Source organism: Podarcis vaucheri (assembly GCF_965113315.1).
Source record: "Podarcis vaucheri genome assembly, chromosome: 3".
NCBI classification, from domain to species: Eukaryota; Metazoa; Chordata; class Lepidosauria; order Squamata; family Lacertidae; genus Podarcis; species Podarcis vaucheri.
Genome location: NC_138761.1, coordinates 51,201,745 through 51,228,085, shown reverse-complemented (window position 1 = coordinate 51,228,085; position 26,341 = coordinate 51,201,745). Strand labels below are relative to the sequence as shown.

Below are 26,341 nucleotides of genomic sequence, written 5' to 3'. Positions count from 1 at the left end.
ATTGAGTTTTATCACAGAGGAACCTCCAACAAAGTTGGCTAAGTGTTTCCATTGGGTGGGGTCAAAGCGGCATTTCTGTATGAACCAAAACTGTGTCTACCTCATCAAGGTCTTCACAGACTGTTCCGTTTCCAAGGTAACCAGCAGGGCATGCACCACAGGACCAAGAACCATCCGGGAAGCTGTTGCATTCTGCTCCAGGAAAGCAAGGGTTTGACAAACATCCATCTGCCAAGGCAAGGGGAAAGAGCATTAATTGTGTCAGTACTAAGCCAATCTCCTTATCTGAATACAGAGGAAGAAAAACAGCTTTACATCACTTCTATATTAAATCTCCCCACCCACTTTGAAGCAACTGTATTAAAATTTACTACGAATATATTTTATACCAGTCCCAGTTAAACGATGCCAAAAGGACAAGTTGTATACGAAGGCACAGCGGTAAGGATAGATTATGTCTGAAACTGCCTAGCTCAAAATGTCTACTCCAGACCGGAAGCTACTCTCCAGTTTCAGGCAGGTGCCTTTCTTAGCACTCTCAGCCAAGATCCTTTTAACTGGAGATGGCAGTGACTGAATCTCAGAGAAGGAATTCAATATAGCATTAAGGAAATTGTTCTGCCAGGCTTGTGCTAGAGGAGCAATCTCTCCTCTCCTTCCCCCGTGCACTGTTCTTGGTGTTCTTCTGACACACACATCCCAAGTGGAGGGAGTGGGGAGAAAGCCCCATTGTGCTGGCAAAAGTCCTTGTGTGAGCTTCCACAAGCAAGACCCATTAGTTGAACCCAGCCCAAAGTCTGTTGCATACAAATCCTATGTTCTGCCACTGTGCAGTTGCTGCTCCAAAAACCTTAGGCTGATCTAGCAGAATGGTTTGGAGCACCAGATCCCATGTGAGGCATGAAGTATACTTGGGTATCTTTGTTTAAAACACAGCTAACTATCCAGCACATTCCACACTCACCTATTGGACAATCCTGTTTGTTGCACATATCATGCTGTATGACATCTCCCATACATGCCTTTCCACCATACTGAGGCTCTGGGCTGTTGCAGAGACGAGATCTTTCCCGAATGCCTCCGCCACAGGTAACAGTGCATGCAGACCAAGGAGACCAAGGGCTCCATCGACCATTGACTGGAGTACGGCAGACAACAGGAAAAATTAGCATGGGCAAACACAGTACAGTCAAGAAAACAAAACACTGACCACACAGAGTGGTGTCATTCAGTGATGTCAAGAAGTTATTTCACCTGGTCACTTCACTAGTACAATGAATAAAAATTGTCTTTCTGGTCTAGTCAAAGAACCTGAAAAGAATCTGCTCAAATTGCAAATCTGCTCAAATTGCAAACTCTGTTTTGGCCATAATCCACAATCCTCCTACTCAGAAGTACCCCATTCACTTCAATGGGGCAACTAAAACAAAAGGGTTATAGATGGCAGCCTCTTCAGTCCCCTGAATCCAATAAGACAACTGGCAGTCCGGAAGGAATGCATATTTTTGCTCACATAGTAATCTATCCCAGCTTTCTCTCCACATGACTTTGCCCATGCATATATACAAATACATGCAACAAATCTGAATTATGTCGTTTTCATAGAAAAGACCCTGGGTGTGATTTTGCAAGTGGGATTCAGATGTACCCTGGCAAATTCAAATTGCACAATCAAAGTAGATTTGGTGCTCTTGCACAACAAATCTGCTTTACCCTCACATCCACCACCACCACCCCCACCCCCAAAAAACCAATACATTTTGCAGTACAGAAATTGATGGAGGAAAGATCTGGAAGATGTTGTTATAAAGTTATAAATCAGAATGAATGCTCACTTTAAAGCTGACATTGTCTAACCTCCCTGCAAACTGTAGGCGAACAAACCAGGAAGAATGATCAACAAATAGGTTGTGAAGAAGCAATTAGTAGTTGAAAGTTAGATATCAGTTTTTCAAAATATTGCACATCCTCAGGCTATAGCAGTTTCAGCCCATTTTCATTGAAGTAAAGATAATAGAAAGATGCAAATTTCATGACAGAGACTGAGGTTCTTCTATTTGAATTTCATTACTGGTTAAATATGGAACTGTAGATTTCACTCTCCTGCTGGAACATGCTTTTCATGTAGATGTTGTTAAACTCAAATAATGAGAATAATGTTAGGCTTTCACTATAGAACATCAATTGTAGAACATCTACACTATCCAATATAAACCTAGGAAACCTCTGAGCAAATAGTGGACACCTACATAGGTGAGTTCCATTAATTTCAGTGGGTCTTACTGTCTCGTAAATGTGCACAGAAATGCAACCTAAGTCTAGTAGAATGTTATGATATTCTATTCAGTAGTGGACCATGTGGTGGGGCACCATCAGTCACCTGACTTCTGCATCACTACCTCTTACCAGGAATGGGAGGCAGTAGAGTGAGTTGATCTGGTGTTCTCACTGGTGCATTTCCACCATGCCAACTCATGCTTTCCCTCTCTACCTCCTGATAGACCAGAGGTCAGATGAGTGATGCCACCATACCACCTGTTACATAATCTATTTATTGCCTTGCACAGCAACCAGCTTTCGAGAAGGGGTACTTTGAAAAGTGAGTAAAAAGTTGCCTGTTCAAGGCAGACCCTCTAAAATAGTGTGCCATAGATTCCTTTATGGCATGCATACTTTTTATCACTTTATCTGAAGGGCCAAGTAGATGTGGATTCAGTCTAACAGAGCCCCAGTTGCTGATCTCAAATGTAAAGGATAGGTTCTTTCAGCTTGAGTAATGTTGCCATCTAGACTGCAGCCTTATTAGAGGCTGAGAATTCAAACCAAAACACTTACTTGGACATGGGACTCCTTCACATTCTTTTGTTTCCCTTCCGCTTCCTTTGCAACCTTTCCCACCCATCTGTGGGATGGGGGAATTGCAGAGACGTATGCGAGTTATGTTGCCTACCCCGCAGGTGACAGAACAGGAAGACCAAGGGGACCAGTGGCTCCAGCCGCCATCTTGCCGTACTGATCAAGGAGAGAAAAAGAATCACAGTTCAAGGCCCTGTCCCTAAATCCTCAAAGGTTCTAATAAAAATTTCCCCTTTAATGCCTAGCAATGTAAGGAAAACTGTAACTGCAGTACAAATACCAATGGCAGCTGTGATTATCTGACAGTCCACACCAACTTTCAGCCATGTCTATCAGTGTCAAAGTGGCCATATGTTTACTGCCCCCACATGCTAATCATAGCTGGATATGTGGGCCACAAAGAGCAGTGTCCTCACCTGTCAATTATCTATTATCTACCTCTTTGCCTTGTGGGTAAGGGGAGTAGTTCAGGTCACATCTTAACATCTGATGAATCTAAAAAAAAGTCACACAAGCTCTTTCATGAGTGGATGTGTTTCTTTTGCATACGGGATTGATTCCAGGTGAGTAGCATTTGCTTGTTTGAGAAGCAAAGGAGAAGTTACAAAGATAAAAGCTTGACATTACAAACACTCACTGCGATTGTCGCATTTCCCGAGGGAACATGTTCTTGTTTGAATGGAGGGCCCTCGGCAAGTATTGCTGGTGACATCGCATGACCTTCCTCGTTGCTGGGTTCCAGATCCACAAGTGACAGAGCATTCTGTCCATTCAGACCAGGGTGACCAGCCTTCTTCACTGTCGTCAGCTGCAAATCAGAAGAATCATAGAGGTGCCCTGAACTGTCTTGTTCACATGTAAAAGCCTGCTGGAATTTGCAGATACATTAGGGAGCCAAAAAATAAGCCAAAATAAACAGGTGAACCAACGCATCTGTTGGGTTAGCTCTTCAAAGCTTAAGCCCATATACTGCCTGAAGCACTGAATAGACACAGCCCAACCAGCTACACATTATTATTGTTGGCATTGTTTGTCTTACACATCACTCTCAAAGCATATTGTCCATTTGGTCTGTAAAGCTATGTGCTCCAATAGTGTTCTGTGCTGGGGCTGCTCACAAGTATTCAAATTCTGGACAATTGTCAAGAAATGACCAAAATACTCAAACATCACATTCCAATCTCACTGCCACTTTGTTTACAAAATCTATGAGGCAAACAATTTGAAAGGTTTCAGCTCTCAGGACCTCTTGACGTGGCTACTAGTGGATGCCAAACCTCAGTTGCCCCCAAATGGAAAACCTTACAGGACTTGTAATATGTGGATTTTAACTGAAAAAAGAACTCATAAATTACATGTTGCCGAAGCTTGATGGACCCTGGAAAAATTCTATGCGGTTTGGTGGGAATTTATCTTATATACAGCTAAGGTAGACACAAAGGACTCCCTCTGCACAGTGCAATGTGATATGTAGATTTCCTAATGGTCTTAAGTACTGTACCAACTTAATATTAAGTCTCTCCCAGATATACTGTGTTGCTTTTTTGTTCCTCTGTTATTTTTGTTTGATTTACTTCAATAACATCTTCTTTTTAAGTGTCCCATTTGAAAATTTGCTCTCCACATGCAAATCTCTCTCCTCTCTGAGAGAAAGGTAGTTTCTCAAGGCTTCTCACTGATATACATCACACAGGAGTAAACTGGCAACCTCTTCCGCTTGTAAAAACTGAAGTGGGAAATCCCTGTATGAAGATGATCACTTCAATGTGGACTACAGCTCCCATCAGCCCTGACTCCTGGCCATGCTGGCTGAGGCTGATGGGAGTTACAGTTCAGCAATAACTGGAGGGTCACAGGTTCCCTGTCCCTGCCTTAGCATAATGGCAATCATCCCAGAAGTCAGAAACCTTGCACCTCTCCTGCTCCTCCTTCTGTCATATGTTATTCCCTGCTGTACTTTCATCAAATGAAGAAAATGATGCAGGTGGCAAGACATTCAGGGATCAGCCAAGCAGTAACAGCACATAGTGTATAGCTAGTTAAGTGTGCAACACTGACATAGGAAGTCTAGCTGGAATCATCTGCAGCCTTGCTCTTTGAAGACCCAGCAAGAGGTATTCAAGCTGAGACTTCCCTACTATGCAAGCTTTTAACAATAAGCTATCCTTGCATGCCATACTTACAGTGAGAGCAGACAGGGCAGCACTCGCCATCAATAAAAGTGGGGCTGACACAGTGAACAGCTGGGCATGTGATTTTATTGCATATTGTTTTAGAGTTCTGTATGTGCAAAGGGGGGAAAAAACACATGGAACCATTACTCCAATATCAGTCAATCTAAATACCCTATCTTTTGGCAGGACATTCTTCAAATGAAGGAAAAAGTAATATAATCACAGAATTGCAGAGTTGGGCAGGATCCAAGGGTCCTCCAGGCCAACCCTCTGCAAGGCAAAATGTTCATTGCAGGGATTATGCTTGAGTACCTAAGTTTGCCTTATTGACAAAAGATGCACATCAAAAAGTGCAACTGGCACCATGCTATTTTCCATCAGAGACTTATGCAACTGACAATATGAGATACCACACAGAAGAACGGGCTATAACACCCTCTAGTCGATCAGTAATAAAGCTTGTAGTTTTGCATCAGTGACAGCAGGTGGGCCAAACTGTACAGCTGCATCCCTATTAGGGTTGATGACGCCAGATTTAGTTAGTGGTGAGGGAGGGAGGAGGGTTCTGGCTACTAAAGACCAAGGAATTCAACATGGGGTGAGGTGAGCAGATTGCTCTTCTTCGCCACTCTGCAGCTCCTTACATTCCTCCAAAATCTGCTCTGGAGGGTTATGGAAGAGGAAGGGGAAATCCCATTGCGTGAGTGGCAGTCTGCTCCACTGATGTATTGATTCAACCCCAAGAATATGTGGCCATCCATCATAACAGTTTATCAAAGGCACCCCGCCAAATACATAATAATAATAAATTGAAATTACAGGGCACTGCAAAGCCCAACAGAAAGAGATTGATGCCTATTAAAATAGCCCATTACAGTGGTACCTTGGTTCCCGAATGGCTTGGCTCCTGAACAAATTGGCTCCCGAATGTTGCAAACCCAGAAGTAAGTGTTCCAGTTTGCAAAAGTTTTTTGGAAGCCAAATGTCCGTTTCAGTTGTCGACATTGTTTCCGGGGCCAATCAGCCAATCAGAAGCCGTGCCTTGGTTTGCGAAAGTTTTGGAAGTCAAACAGACTTCCAGAATGGATTGATTTTGGGAACCAAGGTACCAATGTACTCCTGATTGGATGCAGAGCTGAAAAAACCCTCTGTGTGATTGGGTGGGGAAGAGTAAATGATTCATTGATGCCTTACCTGGCAGTGACATTTCGTGCAGCTGTCCACAACCCAATGCGAATTATTCATAAACTCACGGCCATCTTGCCAACAAGCCGACTGGTTCTTGAGTGTTTTGTTGGGGCCAAGCAGTTCCGACACAATTTTCTCATTCACCTCAGACTGTACAATGAAACAGGTAGCATCAGTAGCGATGAATTGGCCATTTTGCAATGCACCATAGTCAGAGAAGAGTGAAACTCTCACTAACCCTCAGCATAGAAAGCTAGGCTGCTCAGAACAGATTCCTTCTTTCACCCAGCTAAACTGAGCCAGAAAAGAAGCAAACAATTCAGTGAGTGCACTATTCCTCTGGGCGCAAACGTCCCAGCTAATGTTACAATCTGGGCTTGCAGCGCTTACACAGATCTCCATAAATTCTACTGAAGAGATTGTCTTCCAGTATCACTCATCTTCCTTAAAATGGAAGATGATTTCACTCTTGAGACATGTGCTAGACTACTTCAGGTCTATTTCAACTATGTGAAGTTGATTCATAACACAGACTGAAGCAGACAATGGAACAAAAGCCAGGCAATGACAAACAAGGCACATTCATGTATTTTCTATATGATTTATCAAGGTGCCTGCATATGCATTAACACTGTGCAATGATCAGGGCTGGCCTGATGACTTTATGAGGTGGGGTGAAGCAGCCACCTCAGAAGGTGGGAGCCAAAATCTTGCGAGATCTCACAGAGTACAAGAGATTTGGTGATTTTCAGTGAACTCTCATGAGATCTCGCTGGATATTGATGCTGATGTCAATGCTGCTTCTCTGCCAGTGGCAGTGGCGCAGTGCAGCAGGCACGTTCCATGTCACCTCAAGCGGCAAAATGGGACATGCCACCCCTGGCAGTGGTAGTATGTGCAGCACAGAAATACTTTAAGGATTAGCCACCAAGAGCCTTTTGAGGAACTACGGTTTTCCAGGAGATGGGTAAGCATGGAACTGGGTAGGGGGTCACTTATCCTTCCCTCATCTCCCTCTGTGACGTTGTCCCAGAAGGCACAGCTACCTACCGGCAAGTCCCTGTGTCCCAGTAATCAGACTCCTAAATGCAGTTGCTGGAATGCAATATTTGCACCAGCAAGTGCAACAGTACCCCACATGTGGTAGAGAGGGCAGTTTTGCCAGTGTCACACAGTTATCTAGATGGTGCCAAATCACCTGGCACTAACCTAACCACACCATTTGAGCACGGAGGCAAATCTAGTCCTCTCAATTGTCACCCTCTCTCTTCTCCCTTTCTCCCCCCCGCCAAACCCTGGGGCCTGTGTGTTCATCCTTTCTCTGGCAACTGAAAAAAGAATATCATCCAGCTGTCTCCCACGACAAAGTATTGTCTTAGCAGCATCAAGGCTGTCCTTAATGTGGTTCACACGAATCATTCCATGTGCTGAAAAAACATATGGAAGCCGGGTGCAGAGCCCAGCAGTCTAGCCCATCATTGCCATGCTCTACGGATGTCTGCTTGTTCAACAGATGACAGGAGTTCTCCCCACCTACAGATGTAAGCTGGTATAGCTCTTTTTCGTGAGCAGGGACCCTGCCCAATGAAGGTCCCCCTCCTTGCATGGCTGAGATCTACTCATGTGCACACATATAGCACCTTGCAATGTCTTTCAACTTGTGTGTTGGGCAGCACACAAACACACTCAAAGCCCCAGCAGGCTAACTGGCTGAAGATTGCTAACTGATTGTTGGGTGGGGGGAGAATGGAAAGCTGAGGGAGAGAGAATGGAATAGAACATCCTCGAGAAGGGCATGGCTGAATGGCTGGAACCTAGAACAGAAGCCACCCCACCCTTTCACAGCACTCAGAATGTTCTACCTAGTGTGTCCTCCCATAACATGGGAAGCTCCTGAGGTGACATCAGAACTAATGCACCATCCCACTATTCTCAGACAATTTTCATACAATACTTTGGTATGTTTCCAACATGTATAAGTGTTCTCTTTATCAATGTCTGGTAGGTACCCAAACAAATGGTTTATTGTAGTGCCAGTAACTTGACTGTTCAATTTGTTGCTGCTAATCTTGAGGAGCAATCGCTGCAAATGAGTGACCGACATCTAGAGCAGAACACACTGGTGATACCTACCACTTTTTCTAACTTTTCTGTTAAGCTGTTGACAACAATACGCAGCCCAGTGAGTTCCGTAAACATAGACCCTAGCTCTTCACAAGAGCGATCACAGAATTCTGCCTTTTTCTCTGTGTTTTCACCAACATACTCTGTCATGACAGAAGGAAGGTGAAGGATCTCAGTGCTCTCGTTGATTGTGTTCACTTCAGCTGGAAGGGAGGAAGTAAAATAAAACCCATTACGTAAATGCAACAGCTTTTCCCTGATTACAACTTTTGGCTCAAATTATACATTGGTACTAAAGGTGGATTGTAACTGTATCTCTCTTGGAACAAGTTTGATGCCAAATTATACTCAAGGGTATAACAGAAGGATTGGATGTCGGCCCCTTCCAATTATAGTCATTCCTTTTCACAGTTTAGATTCCAGCTCTCAAAGAGGTCTGCAGGTTTAGAGGCAATGGAAAAGTCTTTTAGGAACACAGGACAGGGCAATTGAACATATGCAATGTTAAATACTATCCACTTAAAAGCTTAAGTATGGCTGATTGACATCTGATGCCCTTTAAATGTGTTGTGGGAAGGGAGATTATTGGTTTGCTTTTGTTCTGATTTTTATTACGTATTTTGTTGTTTTTATATTGTAATTTTATGTTGTGAACCACTCTGAGATCTACGGATAAAGGGTGGTATACAAATATGATGATGATGATGATGTAGTATCACATGTTCCCAAGGTTTCATGATCACCCTGGCAGGGGAGCAAGAATGGGATGAATGCTTGTTGACATTTTAGTCCCAAAGAATTATAAGAACACAGTGCTGATAAGATGACCATTTTGGCTTGATTAATTGAAAGCAATAGCTATAGATATAAGCAGTGGCAAGAAGCCACGAAAAAGGATGAATTAAGACTGCAACCCTATGCACCTTTAGTTGGGAGTAAGGCCCATTAAACAAAGTGCAACTTAATTCTGAGTAAATGTGCATAGGCTTTTCCTTGCAAGGTTCTTTTTTCAGGGAATATTATTCTCTCCGGGTACTACTTTATGGCCTCCAAAATTAAGGAAGTAAAGGTTCGGCGTAGCCCTACCCAACACAATTTATTTTAAATGTGTGTCTGAAGGGAATGAAGAAGCACAAGCAGCATAGCTTTTTCAAAGCATTTGCAGCAGATGCTTTTGCAGGCAGCATACTTGCTGCTGGCACAGTGCTTATGCCAAAAGAGCATGTACTGACAACATAACCAGACTGTAAACTCAGGGACGCTTCCTCCCCTAGTTGTTATGTTTCTTGGCCAAAACCAGATCACTGAATGGGGAAAGAGTAGCAAGCATTTCCTTTGCACGCACGGAGCTGTCTTACTGTCATCCTCTTGGAGTCTCAGCCATGTATTTAAAAATAGTGCAAATTCAGATGACATGCATCTCATTGTAGACATGCAAGAGGATACTCTGATACCTTTACATCATTATGATTTTGGACAACTTTCAGTATGACTTATAGGATCTCATCTTTTATTGTTGAGGTGGTCACTTCCCACATTCTTGGGAGCCACTGCATTATTCAGAGAGCAGTTGGGGGGCTAAAAGTTTATTTTGCTGCACAAACTACCCCCCTCATGAGTGGAGAGACCCTACAATAAAACTGGCACAATTTGGCTGTAAATGGAGTGCACATCATCAGGTACAGCATACTATATACTAAATCACAAGCAGAAATAAATGCTGTATTCCTGTACATCAGGGATCGGAAACTTGTGGACCTCCATATGTTGCTGGACTTCCAGGTGTTGCTGAACTCCAGCTTCCATCAGCTCCAGGCAACATGACCAATGATCAGCGATTATGGGACCTGGAGTCCAACCACATCTGGCAAGCCACCCCTGCTATGCTATTGGAGCAAGCTGCGCTCCTACCACTCATCAGGTTGAGGCCATGGAACACTTCATAGGCCACAGGCAAGCATGGCCATCCCCATTCTATGATGTCAGGTAGATGCTATGCCAGGGAGGACGTCCTACTGAAATTGGTGTGTGGTATATAACTGCTGTGTCCCAGCAGTGCAAGAATCTCCATTTGTGTAACAGGACTTTCCCCATTCTCTCCCCAGTGCTTCCCATGCTTTCCCCAAATCTGCTCCAGAGGGGAACCCCTAGAACAGATTGAGGGGGAAACAGGGGAGGAAAGCAGGAAACATCCCACTTTTCAAGGAGAAATCTTTGCACTGACAGAAAGAGAGACTTAGCACTACATTGGCTTCCACCCACTGGGACCTACTTCTGAGTAAGCATGTAGGCTTGATCTGCACATCATACCTCACATATTTTCACTAAAACTGATGTTCCTTAGGTACCCTCAAGAAACACTAAAGCAGCCACATGTTTAGTGGTGGTGAACAGAATATAAACTTATTTACCAAACGCCATTGAATTATAAAGGCCTCGTTCGCAGTAAGGATTACTAGGACCACACAAACATGTGGTCTCCCAGAGAAAAGCTCATAGCTACCTTGCTGATCCCTGGTCTTTTTTACTCCTGTACTTTGCTGAGCTAAAACAAGGTTTGGCTTAGCATGTTGGGCAAACCCAGGCTCATAGTTTAGCTCTCTCCTTGCGACCCATGAGCTGCAGCTAAGAATAAACCTTGACGGTACCTTAGGCTTAGTGAGGAGAGAGCTTAACCACAAGTCCTGGTTCAGACAACACAGGATGCCATACCACGGCTTAGTTCATCACAGTGTGGGATGAGGAACAAAAAAGACCAGGAAGGAGCAAAGCAGCCGAGAGCTCATCTTGAGGAGCCTACACATTCATGTGGCCTCAATAAGATGCAAACCATTCATGCAAACCATTCTGTTTTTCAGTATGACAACAAAGGGAGGAACCCACTCGAGGATGGCCCTTAAAACTTGCTCATAAATCTGTCACTCTATTCCTTTACTTGTACTATCAATGGCACGGTAACAAAAATAATCGAAGAAGGTCATGATCTGACTTAGATGTATTAATGTAAATCAGGAATGATTCCAGGACAGCAAATAATATTATAAAGCATTCTAAGGGCAGAACTGCATATTAGGTCTGAAAATAAACAAAGACATAGAAATACAGCTAAAGATCAACAAAAAACTTTGGGCAGGGAAATGATTAATTGCTGCTAATGGAGCTAATCAATCTAAACATGGTGACAACAGTTAAGTAAACATTTTCCAAAAGTTTATAATGAATTGTTTCCAGAGCTAAGAACTTTAAATATCTTGGCTGTAGACCGGAAACCCTAAAAATGCAACACAGCACAATAAAGTAATTTATCATGAAATGTCACTTGTTTGAGTGTCATCTTGACTCAATGAAAAGATGTATTCTTGCCATGAAAATTTATGTAAGTCCCACATGTGACACTTTTGAGATCATTAATTTCAGGTTTTGAACTGCGTGTTTTTAAGATTACTAAAGTCAGTGCAGTAGCTTTGTTGGCACAAGCTATGGCAGAAACAATAAGGGTAGACAGCCTATGGAAGTGAAAGGCAACATCTGGGACCAGCCTATGATGGGAGTCTTGCATCTTTCCACTTTCTGTTTTTTCCCCCCTGGTAGTAAACACGATTTACTCTGAAAGTCAAAATGGTTTCAAGTGGAAACGCTACTACTAATGGGCAATTTTATTTATTCATCTTGAAAAGTTGAACCCGGCCTTTCAATGCAGCTCACCAAATACTTCACATTTGATCACAAATGTTGGCATTCACTTGTCTCAGCCTTTGTGTCTTAAGAGAGAGGCAAAAAAGGGGGGGAAGCTTTAGCCTTTTAAAATAAGTAATAAATAACATGTCTGGGGAGATGTTTGGACCTAAAATCCTCTCTTGTATATGTGTGTCAAGGATGAATGATGCTTTTTTTAAGATCACCATTCATACAAAAGAGTCACTTGGCAATATCATTCTTTATAGTACCAAGGAGATACAAAGCCCTGAACAATTTAGGTCCAGGGTACCTTAGGGACAGCCTAAACCAGACACCCTCAAACCTGGCCCTCCAGATGTTTGGGGACTACAACTCCCATCATTCCTAGCTAACAGGACCAGTGGTCAGGGATGATGGGAACTGTAGTCCCAAAACATCTGGAGGGCCAAGTTTGGGGGTGCCTGGCCTAAACCCATCATGGAGGTCATCTGTAGACGTGACTGGTTGTCCCCCCAGTTGGTGAAGCTCATCTGACAACAGCATGAAACTGAGCCTTTGCAGAACTCTCTGTCAATACAGATTTTAATTGGTTTCTTCATTCCGCCTAATATTGGAAGGAGCCAATAAAAACTGATGGTATGTGTGGCCACTCCCTCAAATTACTGTGAGCAATAAGAACGAGACTTTTTTCCCCCTTCTTACCTGACTGGCTCCTCTGGCATCCTTTACTGCGCAATACATCCTCTATTGATGTTCCAAAAACTAGATGAATATTTTGGAGGAGACCCTGCAAAGAAGACACACACACACAAAATGTTTGTATCATTTAAGGTAACAGCAGATCATTAGTCTACTTCCTGCCTCCTTCAGAACTTCTTCAACCTTGACTGAATTGAATCCTGCATAAATTGTTCGTTTATTTTATTCATTTAAATACCATATATTCCACCTTTCTTCAACAGACCTCAGGGCTTATCACCACATAATTAAACAGAGAAATGAAGAAGAAGAAAAAGTCCTGCACAACAACCAATCAAATGCTGTCATCAAAACAGGTCAGATATCATATTACCCACAGGCCTGGCAGAAGAAAAAGGATTCTAGCTGGCAATGAAAACCATGGTGCCAGCCACACGTTCAAAAGTCAGGATGCCTTTGCTGAAAAGACCCTCTTTGCTGAAAAGACTATGAACCTCCCTTAAATATAATTCTACTAACAGGGCTGCCACAGACAACCTTAAGCCTTGCATTTTTTTTCAGGTAGATGTGTCCAAAGTCAGTTAGGGATTTTTACATCAAGTCTAAAACCATGAATTTGTCCCAGTGTCTAATCAGCAACCAGTGCAAGTGTTTAAGAACAACTGTAACATGAACTCACACAGACACCTCAACAATCTGGCTGCAGCGTTTTCAACTAGTTTCAGCATTTGGAACATCTTCAAGGGCAGCCCCACATACAGTGAATTACAGGAATCCAAACAGGAGATTACTAGAGCATGGGTCCCTATGGCCAGGAAATCCCTGTCCAGGAAGAGCCATAGCTGGTGAAGTAGTCGTAGCTGGAAAAAAGCATTCCTTGTCACTGTGATCACCTGGAACTCAAGTTTCAGAGTTGAATCCAATAGTTCCCTCAGACTTTGCACCTGGTCCTTCAGAGTGAATGCAACCCCCTACAGAACAGGCCACCTTCCTAATTGCTGAACCAGGGAGCTTTCTGTCTTGTCAGAATTCAGTTTTAGTTTGTTGGCCCTCATCCAACCTAGTGCTGTCTTCAGACACTGGTCAAGCATCTTCACAGCTTCTTCTGAGACCAATGCCAAGGAGAAACCTGTCATCTGCATAGTGATGACACTTTCCTTCAAATCTTCTAATGACTGCTTTGAAAAGTTTCGTATAGATCCCTAATGCTAATAGTAATATCTGAAACCAGAGAAACCACTAAAAAACCCTACCTCCTACTCCCAACTCACAGAGTCAGTTCAGGAGGATACTATGGTCACAAGCCATTGTGAGATTTGAGGAGCATCAATATGGCTGTACTCCCCTTGTCCTGACATTCCATCATGGAATTGGGTCAAGATAATCGGCTTCCTCCAAGCACACCTGCAGTTGCTAAGCCTCCACCCTCTTCAGCAACTTGTCCAAAATCAGGATAGTTGCTACTAGGTGACAGTTGTGTCTTTAGGGTCCAAGGGGGGGGGTCTTTTGGAAAGGGGATGTATTGGTCAAGCACTCAAATTCCTTGTCCATATTCCCATGTCTCAATAACTGAACCTGATCCCAAACCAGCCAAGACAGTGCTCTAGATGCCTCCACCAGATTGCATTAACAGTGGTGTCAAGGTCAGACCAAATATGTGTGACTCTGCCCTCAAAGTGCTTTGCAACTTTTCAAGGTAGGTTTACAAGGGCTCCAAAAGCTCCACCACCCAGAAAAGCTCTGCTGGACAGTACTCGAGGGCACAATCCCCCAGAGCATTCCGGATTCCATCAGATTCCTCCAGTCTTCAAGCACAGACAATCCAAATAGGTCCTCCATCTCTCCATAGGGGCACAGTGACCACATATCCGAATTGCAAAAATAAATATTGTTTGTAGCTAATATGTTGGTTCAGGGCAGTAATTTCTCAGCATGGGAGAAAATATTCCACCAGCTCTCTTGCTAATGCACTGCCAGAAGTTCTAATTGTCAGTTTCCACAGCCACTCTGGGCAGCTTACAACACATAAAAAATTGAAAAACAGCAGACATGGGCCTCCTCAATCCTCTTAAGAAGATGACACCTTTGCTCCAGTCAAACCAAAGGCAATAAATGAAGAACAAACCTTGTTTACAACTCATGATTTGCCTGAAGTGAGACAAACCATGAGCCCAGATTTGAATGCAATGCTATGCCAAACTTTGACTTAGTCCTGAGTAACACAGCAGCAGTAGAACTGGAGGAGTGCAACAGTCATGACTTTTGCTGTGGGAACCCATATGGATTGGCTTAGTGTCACATGCAAACCAAATCCCAGCGTTCAGCAGCCAATGAGCCACCACAGAGCTTTCAGTAAAAGCACTCCAAACCATCCAGCTGAACTCTGGTTAATTCAGGTGAGCAGTGGAGGTTGGCATGTTAGGACAAAGTAGCCACTGCCCCGTCAACTTCAGCCAGCCCTCACCTGCTTGTTTGTTTGTTTGTTTGTTTGCTTCCTTCCTTACATCCAGGCCATGGGATGGCACTGCCTGTCAGCCTCCTCCCACTGCCCCTCAGTGTTGGCCTTGGAAAATTTCTTCAGGGAAAAAGCAAAGGAGAGGAACACAACCAGAATTTGCTGGCTCCATCTGTCATTGGTTCCATCTTGCCATCCCAATGAACACTAGCCTCTACTGCATGTGGTTAAGTTAATTCTTTAGCCATCAGAAAGTGGAGCTCCTGGCTCATGCTCTGAGGAATCATCCAGTTGAAGGAAAAGCAAAGGTAGCATTCTAATAGCCAAGAGATAGAGTGCCCATGGTCAGGTTTATTTTTACCTGACCATGACATTTGCCATTGAGGCCAGAACAAGATGCAGTGCAGAACAATGGTTTCCTACCAAAAACAGCAACCCCATGTCTCCCTCCTCTCCTCATAAGTGTAGCAAACAAAATGTGTGGCTGATATTATTGAGTCATTCCCCCATCCTACCCCAGACATGACAGCCAGTGTGGTGTAGATGTTAGAGCAGCAAATCTTAACAGAAGCTGCCAGTGCAATTCTATACGTTTCTCCTCAGGAGCAAGCCTCACTGACTTTAATGGAGCTTACTCCCTGGTAAGTGTGTAGAGGACTGAAGCCTATATGGCCTCCATGCTGCCAATCTACAACTCTTGGTAGACATTAAGAGGTTTGGATATAGCAAGTGGGCCAAAAAGTGTCAGGGTTTTAGACAGCTCCTTCTCCCATCTTGGAGTGGCTTCTGGACAAACAGCTGAAGAGACTTGTTGCATAGTGCTCACCCACCTTTATGGAAAACATCTCCATTTTCACTTCTGTGACCTTGGCACAGAGCGAAGATGAATCAAACAGAGATACCCCTTCCTCACTTGGGGCAAATATTCCTGAATCCATTTACAATTAGACTAAGTATGTGTGAAGAGTTGTCAGAAAGAGAACAGAACTGTCATTGCACCAAAGTCAAGGGAGAAGCTGGTTCTCCAAAAGTGCCAATTGAATCCCCTCTAATTCTGGCCTAAGAGTTTACATTGTTAAGCATACATAAGGCAAACTAAACAGGATCCAGGACCAGCACAAGACATTCTGCTGTCTGAGGCAGAGCAGCCACCATTTCACCACCTTCTTCCCGTGCCCACAGATTTATCCCTCTGCTGCGCAAATTTGCCACCTTTCCCATTGCACAGTCCAAGACAAAAGTCTCAGTGGGGCTACTATGTGGGCTGCCTTCTGTCAGGATCTCATTATAAGGCTGCAGTCTTATTCACACCAACCTCGGAGGAAGCCTCACTAACTTCATTACAAGCCCTGGGTAGATATGCATAGGGATTGAACTGCACGCCATTGACCTCACGGGTGTTGTAGGTTACCTACCCGAAAGTGAGTTTCTCTGGCAGATCCTTTTGTCACATACATTCTACTTTTCTCTGCTTTCAGGTTTTCATAGAAAGGCTCCTCCAGGCTCACACTGTCAATGAGGTCGCAACCAACATAGAGACTGTAGTTTTCCCCGGCTACTTGTACGGTGATGTTCTTCCATAGTGAATCGGCTAGGTCCACGTCTTCCAAAAGATACTTCTTCCGAAAGCCATCTACCCAATAGGAAAGTTCGAGTGAATTTTCTCGGCCATTGGAAACAATCTCAAACTGGCGCTGAGTGGTGCCAGGGCCTTCCAGTGCCAAGAGGGTGCCCCTGGCCAGCCTATCCTGCCTGAAGGTGGCTACAAGAAGGAAGCCCTCATTTCGCTGGATCAGTTTAATAATCTGCTTTAATTTCTCCGAGTTAACCGGAGGTATGTGATCAAACCGGATGAAGCGGTATGCTGGGAGACTGGAATGGTTGCCCCGAAATACTTTTGCTCCAATTGTCTTCCTGTTTATGTTGCTTATTTGCAGCAAGTCAAAAGTGGACTCATCCTCTTGGCCGTCATCTGCAAAGGCAACAACATGAAGGAACATGATTAACAAAGAAATGTAAGGCATGGGGTTATCTCATTCACCCTCACTTCATGAGGCACGCCACAGATACTCCAGTTTTCACAGATGGAGTAAACTTAAGTTAATTTGTTCAAGGCCAGCCAGCTAAATGGAAATGGACACTCGAGTCTCCCTGATCAAAATCCAACACACTTCCAATGAGCCACACTGATTTAAATGATGAAGAAAATGATCTGATGCTTAAGGTGGGTACATGCTCAGGGAACCATCAAACATTATAGAGAAACAGTAGTAGCAGTCCATGCAATTGAGTGATCAGTCAAACTTGGCAGTCCACCTAGCCTGACAGTCCTCTTAAGGGACTTGTAGAAGATTCTCTCCTAGGAGATTGAACCATGGACCACATATAGGCAATCTTACGAGTCCTACCATTGAAGCCCCCATCCAATTGGGATGCTGGCAATCTGAAAATGGTGGCTCTTATGTGTCTTTGCCTATTACTTCTTCTAATAGGATGTGAATAATGGCTGTTCACTTGGCACAAAACACCAAATTCAGTGACTCCATCTACTTGGTACTGCTTCTTGGAAAATGTGTGGAAAATATCCTTCATGAAACTGAATGGCTTAGATCCAGAGATGCCTTGCTCAAGTTGAAATATACATTTCTACTTGTGCATGACTGCCCCAACAAATTCTCCTAATTTCGATGTGTTGTTGCAGACTCCCAGACCCCATCATGTGCCTCAACTCTCAGGATTGATTATGGGGGGCAGAGGTGATACAATAGAGTGGGCAAGAGGGGTGCAGGAAACCCTACTGTAGGTGGAAGGGAGCCAGGAAACCCCACTGGCTGTGTAGAATTCTTCTCTGGATCCAGTCCAACAAAATTTCAAATCAAACTGTCTGCAGATATCCAAAGTGGATGCCATATATAAGCTGCTCTGAATTTTCTTAGGGAATAGTAGGGTATCAATGCAACAAACAATAATAACAAAGCATATTTTTTTGTAGTTTTTCAGCTTGCTAGCTGACTCCTAATTTCCAACAAGGAGAACCAAAATATAAATACATTTTAGCCAACTGAGTAGTTGGTGCTCTAAAAGGGGGAGGTCTTTACACCACAAATTAATTTGACCAATTGCTGCCAACCCTCAATTTGATCTACATACATATCCCTCCAATTTCCTTGATGCATTTATAGTAAGGTATATTATCTATGCAGGCTAGTTTCATATTTCAGGCATGCCATGGAAAGAAATAATTGAGCAATTATTCTCAAGACCGAGCCAAGTGAGCGAGCAGAAGCCAAGCTCCTTTTAAGCATCAGGCTACAGTTGCCAGAGCTTTAGTCCACTCTGGAAATACTTGGCCTCAATGCTAAAGATATTTAAAGACCTACCTTGAGCCTCTGAGGAAATCCACAAAGCTAGCAAGATCGTCAGCCACAACAGCCAGCTCCTGTCCTGCATAATGCCTATGAACACAGCAAGATGTGCACATTGTTGATACTTTTGTCCGTTTTTAAATTTCCCCATGTCTCCCACAAGCTTACAACAAAAACAACTATTTTGAAAGCAAATGTTGGTTCTGTCAGATGCTATTTTATTGTTTATGTCACCTATTTCTAAATCGTCCTTCATCAATTAATTGCCATTCTATATTTATGTTTCGCTGTTGTATTTTTTTACTTGCAAACCACTCAGAAAGCTTTCACTGTTGTGTGGTAGACAAAGATTAAAAATCAACCCATCATTGGGGCATTTTTTATGAATCCTGGTATACCCTGCAAACAGGACATTTATTACTTCTGACAATGTCTCTATATGTGTGAGAACCCAAATGCTTGATCCTGACTTGATTATGATAACATTAGTGAAAGCACACGCTTTAAATGCACAGGGAGGGGAAGGGGGGGAGGCTCAAGTGTTTAATATCCTTCCTAATAAATTCAAGGAAATATATATGATACAACCAGAATTGTCTTCAAAAGTTTTCCATGAGACGTCTGGGCTCTCAGATAGTCTACTAGTTATTGCATCTCTTAAATCCACTTTTGGCAAGCCGTAGAGCTACATTCTTGAAAGATAATGGTATTTCCAGCAGCATTTCACATGTAATTTAACTTATATATTAAGCTTCAATAGCAAATTCCAGTCTCTCCCTGTCTCAGTCACACTCATTCACACATACATACTCTCTTACTGCTGGAAAGACAGAGACAGCCTGCTTCTCTATACCAATTGTGTTACATCAGGATGAAATGATGGTGCATCTTCAATGCAATCTGCACTCCAAACTCCAGTTACCTGGGAGTAAACCTCATTGTATTTGGCAGCATTTACTTCTGAGTAGACACTATTAGAACTGCAGCCCAGATCTTAGAAAAGTCAGTGGGATTTACTTCTGAGTAAACAAGCACAGGAATGGGCTACACATCTGTCCTGTGTCTGAATGGACTCAGGAGAGTAGACCTAGCCTTCTGCCAGATACATTTCTTGATGATTTCTATAACCCAAACTTCTTGAAGAGATGCAAATTTAAATCTCACGACCTGCCCTAGCCAAAATTATAGGTTTGCAGCTGCAATCCAGAGTAGATTCACTAGGTGTCCCATTGAACTAGGTGGAATTTGTTTCTGGGTAAATCTCCCCCATCCACAGCTTGCATCATTATTTGCTGCACTTTCCCAAGGAAGACACCAAAACTGGGTATTTTTGTGCAAGGTGAATATTTCCAGAAGTGGGGTTGTGCACATAATTAATTCCTCTGCTTAATTATGGTTGGATTGTACGGGCTACAAGGATCGCACCGTACTTTGAAGTCACTTTATCAACCCATGCCCTTATCATAAGAAAATCAGTGCCATCCCTAGACACAGAAAGTCTACAATGATGCTATATAGAGTGACAAAGGCCAGTTTCCCCTTAGGAAGCTCTGCTGTCCTGCTTGAACTCCAGTGAAAAGAAAGAGTTCCCATCATTCTCACAGGGGTTTGTACATGAGAACTGCCCCAAAGGAGTTGCTGCATCTTAGCCTTGAACATTTTTTCTGGAAGCTATCCAGGGTTGCACCATACAATGCACTAGATATTGATCAGACTATGCATTGAACCCTGTCCTGTCAAGCTGCTGTGAGCATTTACTTTTGTGTGTGTGTTCCCAGCTGCCATTCCTGACAACGGGGCTTGCACAGGAAAACTTCCCAGTGGTGGATGGTGCCCTTTCTTCATCCTAAAGATCTAGTCCCTTTTTGAGCCCAGTCAAAAAAAAAAAGCTTTCTTTAGAAGGAAGAATTAGGGGATGAATGGAAAAAAATCGGAGAAACTGCCCAAGGAAAGGGGTTGAAAAGACAGGAATTGGGTCCAGTGCAATCTTAATCGTCCCATTCTATTGAATGGCATTCCCATACGATTTACTCAGAACAGACGCACTGAAATTCACATGTTTGAGTTAGGTCCATTCATTTCAACGAGCCTAAGCTGAGTAAAATTTAGTTGCATACCACCCGCTGAAAACTTGGAAAACTGCATACATAGGATGCTTGCACTTAATCTCCTTTGAAATCAACGGGACTTAGATCCTGCGATCGCGCCCCCTTGATTTGGCTCCAGCCCCTTTTCTTCATTATTAAGACGACCCTAGGGAGCAAGTCTCCTTTCACTCCTTGGAGGTGGTGCTGCCGGGGTCTTTCGGGGGCGTCCCTGTGTTGACCCCCACCCATCCACCCACAATCCGGCTCCAACCTGTCCCCACTGGTCCGTGGGTCGTTACCTGGCATGCAAGTCCCCCGCGATGCTCTTGAGAGCTGCCGCTTCCCAATGCAACGCCAAGCAGGCGGCGAGTTCCCAAAGTCCCGTGGCGAGAGCGCGAAGCCAACTCAGCTCCCTGCAAGGGCAAGTCCTCGGCCGGGGAGGGGCGCGCAAAAAACCCCGCTTCGCCTCTTAGCGGGGCTGCCTTTCAAAGCGGCGCTCGGCTCGCCTGCTTTATATAGGCTCCTCTCGCATGCGAGGCCTGTCAATCAGCCAGCGGAGGAAACGCTCTTGGAAGGCGTCCCTCCGCGGCAATGACATAATTCCCCATTCCGAGCGGACGATTTGCTCGCTCGCCTACCTGGAAGGCGATCCCACATCCAGCCACATCCTGAACCACAAGAATCCCCCCTCCACCCCCCCCCCAATTTGGCAGCTCTTCGTCTGGGGAGGAGGAGGAGCGAGAGGGAGAAAGGAATGAGGTATGGTCACACCTCCTCCCCATTCCTAAACACTTGGGAGGAATTTGGGTGTTTGGGGTTTTTTGCCTTTGTTTTCACCCAGCGATTTGATGATCCCGTTGGATTTCCTGGTGGGACAAAACGGGTCCAGATTGGAGAAGAAGCAAAGGATGACTGCTGAGGAACAGAGCGTTACAAAGTAATAATAATAATAATTTTATTATTTATACTCCGCCCATTTGGCTGGGTTTCCCCAGCTACTCTTCACCCAAAGCTGAAGAAGTGCATTGCAGGCCAACTCCCCATCCCTACTTCTTGGTGTAGAAAATTGTATGCATTTATTGCATTTTTAATCCCACCTTTCCCCCCTTCACGTTGCTCCAGGTGGCATACGTGGTTCTCCTCAGTTAAACCTGTGAGATAGGTCAGGCTGAGAAGCAGCGAGTTTCATGGCTGGGTGGGGATTTGAACCCTAGTCTTCCAGGTCTCATTCCAGCACACTAACCACTGCAATTTACTGGCTCTCCACACAGAAGCTACAGCAGCTTGTGCCAACGTAGTGCCCTCAAGATGGGGCTAGTGGGAGTTGTAGTCTAAAAACTCTGGAGGGCACCAGGTTAGCACAGATGGATTGAGCATTCCCAAATCCTTACAGATGGCTGCCCAGCCTTTGCTGGAAGATCTCCAGCGAGGAAGAGCTTTACATTCTTCTGCCACACAGCTGCACACAGGAAGTGGGAAGAAATCCTCCAAGGGCACATGACCAAGCAGAGCTTCCTTACCTCCACTCCCACCCCAGGAGGAGAGAGAGTCAGTCTCAGGATATTATTATTATTGTTGTTGTTGTTGTTGTTGTTGTTGTTGTTGTTGTTGTTGTTGTTATAGCCTGCACATCTGGCTGGGTTTCCCCAGTCACTCTGGGCAGCTTATAGCATATTTTTAAAACATAATAAAAATATCAGACAATAACCTCCCAATACAGGGCTGTCTTCAGATGTCTTCTAAAAGTTGTGTAATTCTTTATCTCCTTAACATCTGAAAGGAGGGTGTTCCACAGGGCAGGTGCCACTACCAAGAAGGCCCTCTGCCTGATTCCCTGTAACCTCACTTCTCACAGTGAGGGAGGAGGACCTCAGTGTCTGGGTTGAACGATGGAGGTGGAGATGCTCCTTGAGGTATACTGGGCCAAAGCCGTTTAGGGCTTAAAACAGGCATAGGCAAACTCGGCCCTCCAGATGTTTTGGGACTACAGCTCCCATCATCCCTAGCTAACAGGACCAGCAGTCAGGGATGATGGGAGCTATAGTCCCAAAACATCTGGAGGACCGAGTTTGCCTATGCCTGGTTTAAAAGGTCAGCACCAACACTTTGAATTGTGCTCGGAAATGTACTGGGAACCAGTGAAGATCCTTGAGGACCGGTGTTATATGGTCCCGGTGTCTGCTCCCAGTCTCCAGTCTAGCTGCCACATTCTGGATTAGTTGTAGTTTCCAAGTCACCTTCAAAGGTAGCCCCACATGGAGCGCATTGCAGTTGTCCAAGCGGGAGAAAACCAATGCATGTACCATTCTGGCAAGACAGAGTGGTCATCTTTCTAAGTCCTTTTGTTGCATATAGGAAAGACTAAGTTAGGTCAGTACTTGTTCTTGAAGAACAGCTGTCTACCTGAGCCCTGCACTCATCAACTGTACACAGGTGATGCTGGTGGGTGCAGGATGGGGGAGTGCAGGATGGGGGAAGAACATCAGATTGATGCTAGACATTACTGTAGGATTCAGTGAGTTCATCCTGTTCACACAAGGACCTTCCACTTGTACTGGCTGCCCATCTACTCCTGAACCAAGTTTAAGGTCCAGGACCATTTTGCTGGATACAGCCCAGTGACTTCTACCTCTCTGTTCTCTGCTTTTGATGCTCATTTTATGTAGTGTTTGTTAATAATAAAAATGTTTTTTAAAATAATAATAAAGTTCCCAGGATGGACAGGCATTTCCACACACCGTTTACAAAATTGTCCACACTGACTGGCAGCAGCTCTCCAATGTTTCAGACACAAGAGACATTCCCAGCATTGCCTGGAGATGCCAGAGATTGAACCTGTGACCTCCATGCAAATGTTCCATCACTGAGCTACAGTCCTTCCCCGGTCACCCATACAAGTACGAAGGAGCCTTTGGACAGGATGATGCAGCCAGCCACCTTTTTATTTACAACTGAACATGAGGAGGAGAGATTCAGAAGCAAGTGCAGAGGTAGATATTATATATCCATTGCAGGGAGAGGGAGAGAGAGAGAGAGAGAGAGAGAGAGAAGGGGCTGGACTAGATGGCCCTTGGGGTCCCTTCCAACTCTGCAATTCTATGAGTCCCAATCAATATCAGTCTTCTCCCTCCAGAAAGCTCTTAGCAACACACACTAGTCCGGCAAAGCTGCTGTTCCAGCAGAGAGACGTGCAGAGACCTCCATGCTGGCAGGTGGGTGTGATTGACGGGACATTCCATACGCTTGGAACAAGGACCTTCTTGTTAAGACCTAAGAGTGCTACTTGTCTCTAACTCTGAAGAACAGGATGGCTCGTGGTGGTATGCATGGTCCGATGTAAGATAAAAAGGAAGACTCTCTTTTGAGAACCTTCAGAGGATGTTTCTTTTCCAACCAGCTTGCACGTATTATCAGTAATATGGGAAGGCTTCTAGGCAAGTGTCCTGATAAACTTGTAGTATCCCTCTTTTTAGACATTAAACACTGGGTGCATTGTGCCTATAGAGCAGGATTTCGGTTATTGACAGTGCAATCTTTTTATGCATGCCTACTCAGAAGTCAGCCTCATATGCTTCGATGGAACTTCCTCCCAAGCAATTGCATATAGCAGTGTTTCCCAATTGGTGGTCCACAGACCCCAGGGGTTCCATGTAACCCACCCAGGGTCTTCATGGCACATACCCGTCAACTTCAGGGACATCCTGTGTTTTTTTGGGGGGGGCCTGTGCTTTTGTGTGAGAGCACAGTGGCCAAAAACATGTGAGCCAAGTGCACATCTTGCGCCAGTTCGTGGCGCCCCAAAATGGTGCCGTACTCTCTTGTGTAGGTCACCTGACTCATGCAGGAATGTGACCTGGAAGATGTCCCAGTTTTGTGCTGGGACACCGCGAAGGGTGTGGTGGCACTATTCACATATCAAAAACTTCCACAGAGACATCAACATTTTCAAAAATGGGGGGGGGGTCCCATGGCTCGGCTTTTGAAAAACAGGGGGTTATCAGTGCTTAGCTATTGGGAGCCACTGGTGTACAGGACTGCAGCCTAAAAGTATGTTTTGCTACAAACCAAGATGAAAGCACAGGATTCATTTTCTCTGAAGGAGAAGCCTGTCAAAAAAGAGATGGGTGCAATGCAATTGTGCGTGATTCAGAAACATGCCTACCACACTTACTGACTGTTCCAATTGCTGAACTTCAAAAGTTGTGGGAAGCCGTGCCTGACGTGGATTCCTTCTCCCCTTTTCTAGCAACACTGTCTCCTTGGCAGGCGCACTAGCGTGTGGAATAAACCTGGCCCTCATTAGCTGGGTTGGTGCAAGGCTTGAGGCCAGATAGCAGCAGCAGCAGCAGCAGTCGCCGCCCCTGCCTCCCCAGCTCCAGTGTCAGGATAGAGCTGGGGGAAAGGCATGGAGAGGGAATGGAAGAGCTGCATATTTCACTTCTGGAGATGCTGGCATGCTGGGGAGGGGGAGAAGCTGCAGAGCAGCAGGAGTCCAGAGGGAGGGAGACTGACAGAGCGCTCAGGCAGGATCCAGCTGTAAGGCAAGAGCCAGAGGGGAAATCTCTTCAGCGCATAACGCTACGCTACACAGGCAGCCTCCGAGCTCCAGACAGGAAATTCTCCACCTTGCTCTGCCTCACTTCTAGATGTGTAGACTGGTTTTATGAAGTGGGGTCACGCTTAAAAAGCGGCTGGAGAATTCAAGGTTCCTTTTTGCCGTTTCCTAGTTCAGGTCTTCTGCCCCTAATTCTCACGGATAGCAGATGGTGGTAACATTATTCCTGAACTTGCAGCCTAGGAAGAGTCCTGCTGCATCAGACAAAGCAGTCTCTCCTCACAGAGGTCAAGACACATGCATAGCATGAACATAATAGCGCTCTCCTGCCCGTGATGTGATTCCCAGCCACTGGCATTCAGAGGCACACTGACCCTGATCTGATGCTGGAGGTACTATATTGCAGGGGTTCCCAGCGCCGTTTTGGTGTGGCAACCCACAAGTCCAGTTTGCTTGGTTTGGTGACCCATCAATTAATCGTCACATGAATTCTGGACTGAAGGCCTTCTTTGCCACCAGCGAGCAATTCCCAAGTATTAAAATGTAAGACCCTGGGCTTTTGGGTTTTGGTTACAAGCAACAACACTGCACTATAACATGCCAACAGAACAAAAAGTTGTTAAGAGGCATTCATCATACCACTTAAAGATTGCAGGCAATAATTATTTGGGGTTTACTTATAAGAGCTATGACCTACCACAGATGAATCGTGACCCACAGTTTAAGAAATCCTGCTCTATAGCCACTGTGACTAGTAGCTTTTGCTAGCCTAATGCTCCATGAATAGGAAGCCCCCAAGAAAATATATATTAAAAAGGTAAAGGACCCAGTCAAGGGCAACTATGGGGTTGCAGTGCTCATCTTGCTTTCAGACCAAGGGAGATGGCGTTTGTCCACAGACAGCTTTCCGGGTTGTGGCCAGCATGACTAAACTGCTTCTGGCGCAATGGAACACCGTGACGGAAACTAGAGCGCACAGAATCACCGTTTACCTTCCCGCCAGAGCGGTACCTATTTATCTACTTGCACTGGCATGCTTTTGAACTGCTAGGTTGGCAGGAACTGAGACAGAGCAATGGGTGCTCACCCCGTTGCGGGGATTCGAACTGCCAACCTTCTGATTGGCAAGTCCAAGAGGCTCAGTGGTTTAGACCACGGCA

At 44.7% G+C, this 26,341-nt stretch overlaps 1 protein-coding gene across 1 annotated transcript in view; it reads right to left on the bottom strand.

The window, feature by feature from the left end:
* The window catches only part of THBS2 (thrombospondin 2), a 45,852-nt gene extending 24,591 nt beyond the window's left edge, over window positions 1-21,261 (bottom strand). Inside the window, exons 1-11 of the mRNA XM_082217088.1 lie at window positions 20,926-21,261; window positions 18,555-18,629; window positions 16,590-17,146; window positions 12,723-12,807; window positions 8,352-8,545; window positions 6,225-6,368; window positions 5,040-5,136; window positions 3,494-3,664; window positions 2,836-3,012; window positions 965-1,138; window positions 101-228 (exon numbers count right to left, since the gene is read on the bottom strand). Coding sequence (XP_082073214.1) covers window positions 101-228; window positions 965-1,138; window positions 2,836-3,012; window positions 3,494-3,664; window positions 5,040-5,136; window positions 6,225-6,368; window positions 8,352-8,545; window positions 12,723-12,807; window positions 16,590-17,146; window positions 18,555-18,629; window positions 20,926-20,932 — 1,809 coding nt within the window. The 5' untranslated portion in view covers window positions 20,933-21,261. The remainder of the gene's footprint in view (window positions 1-100; window positions 229-964; window positions 1,139-2,835; window positions 3,013-3,493; window positions 3,665-5,039; window positions 5,137-6,224; window positions 6,369-8,351; window positions 8,546-12,722; window positions 12,808-16,589; window positions 17,147-18,554; window positions 18,630-20,925) is intronic.
* Window positions 21,262-26,341: the final 5,080 nt, after the last annotated feature.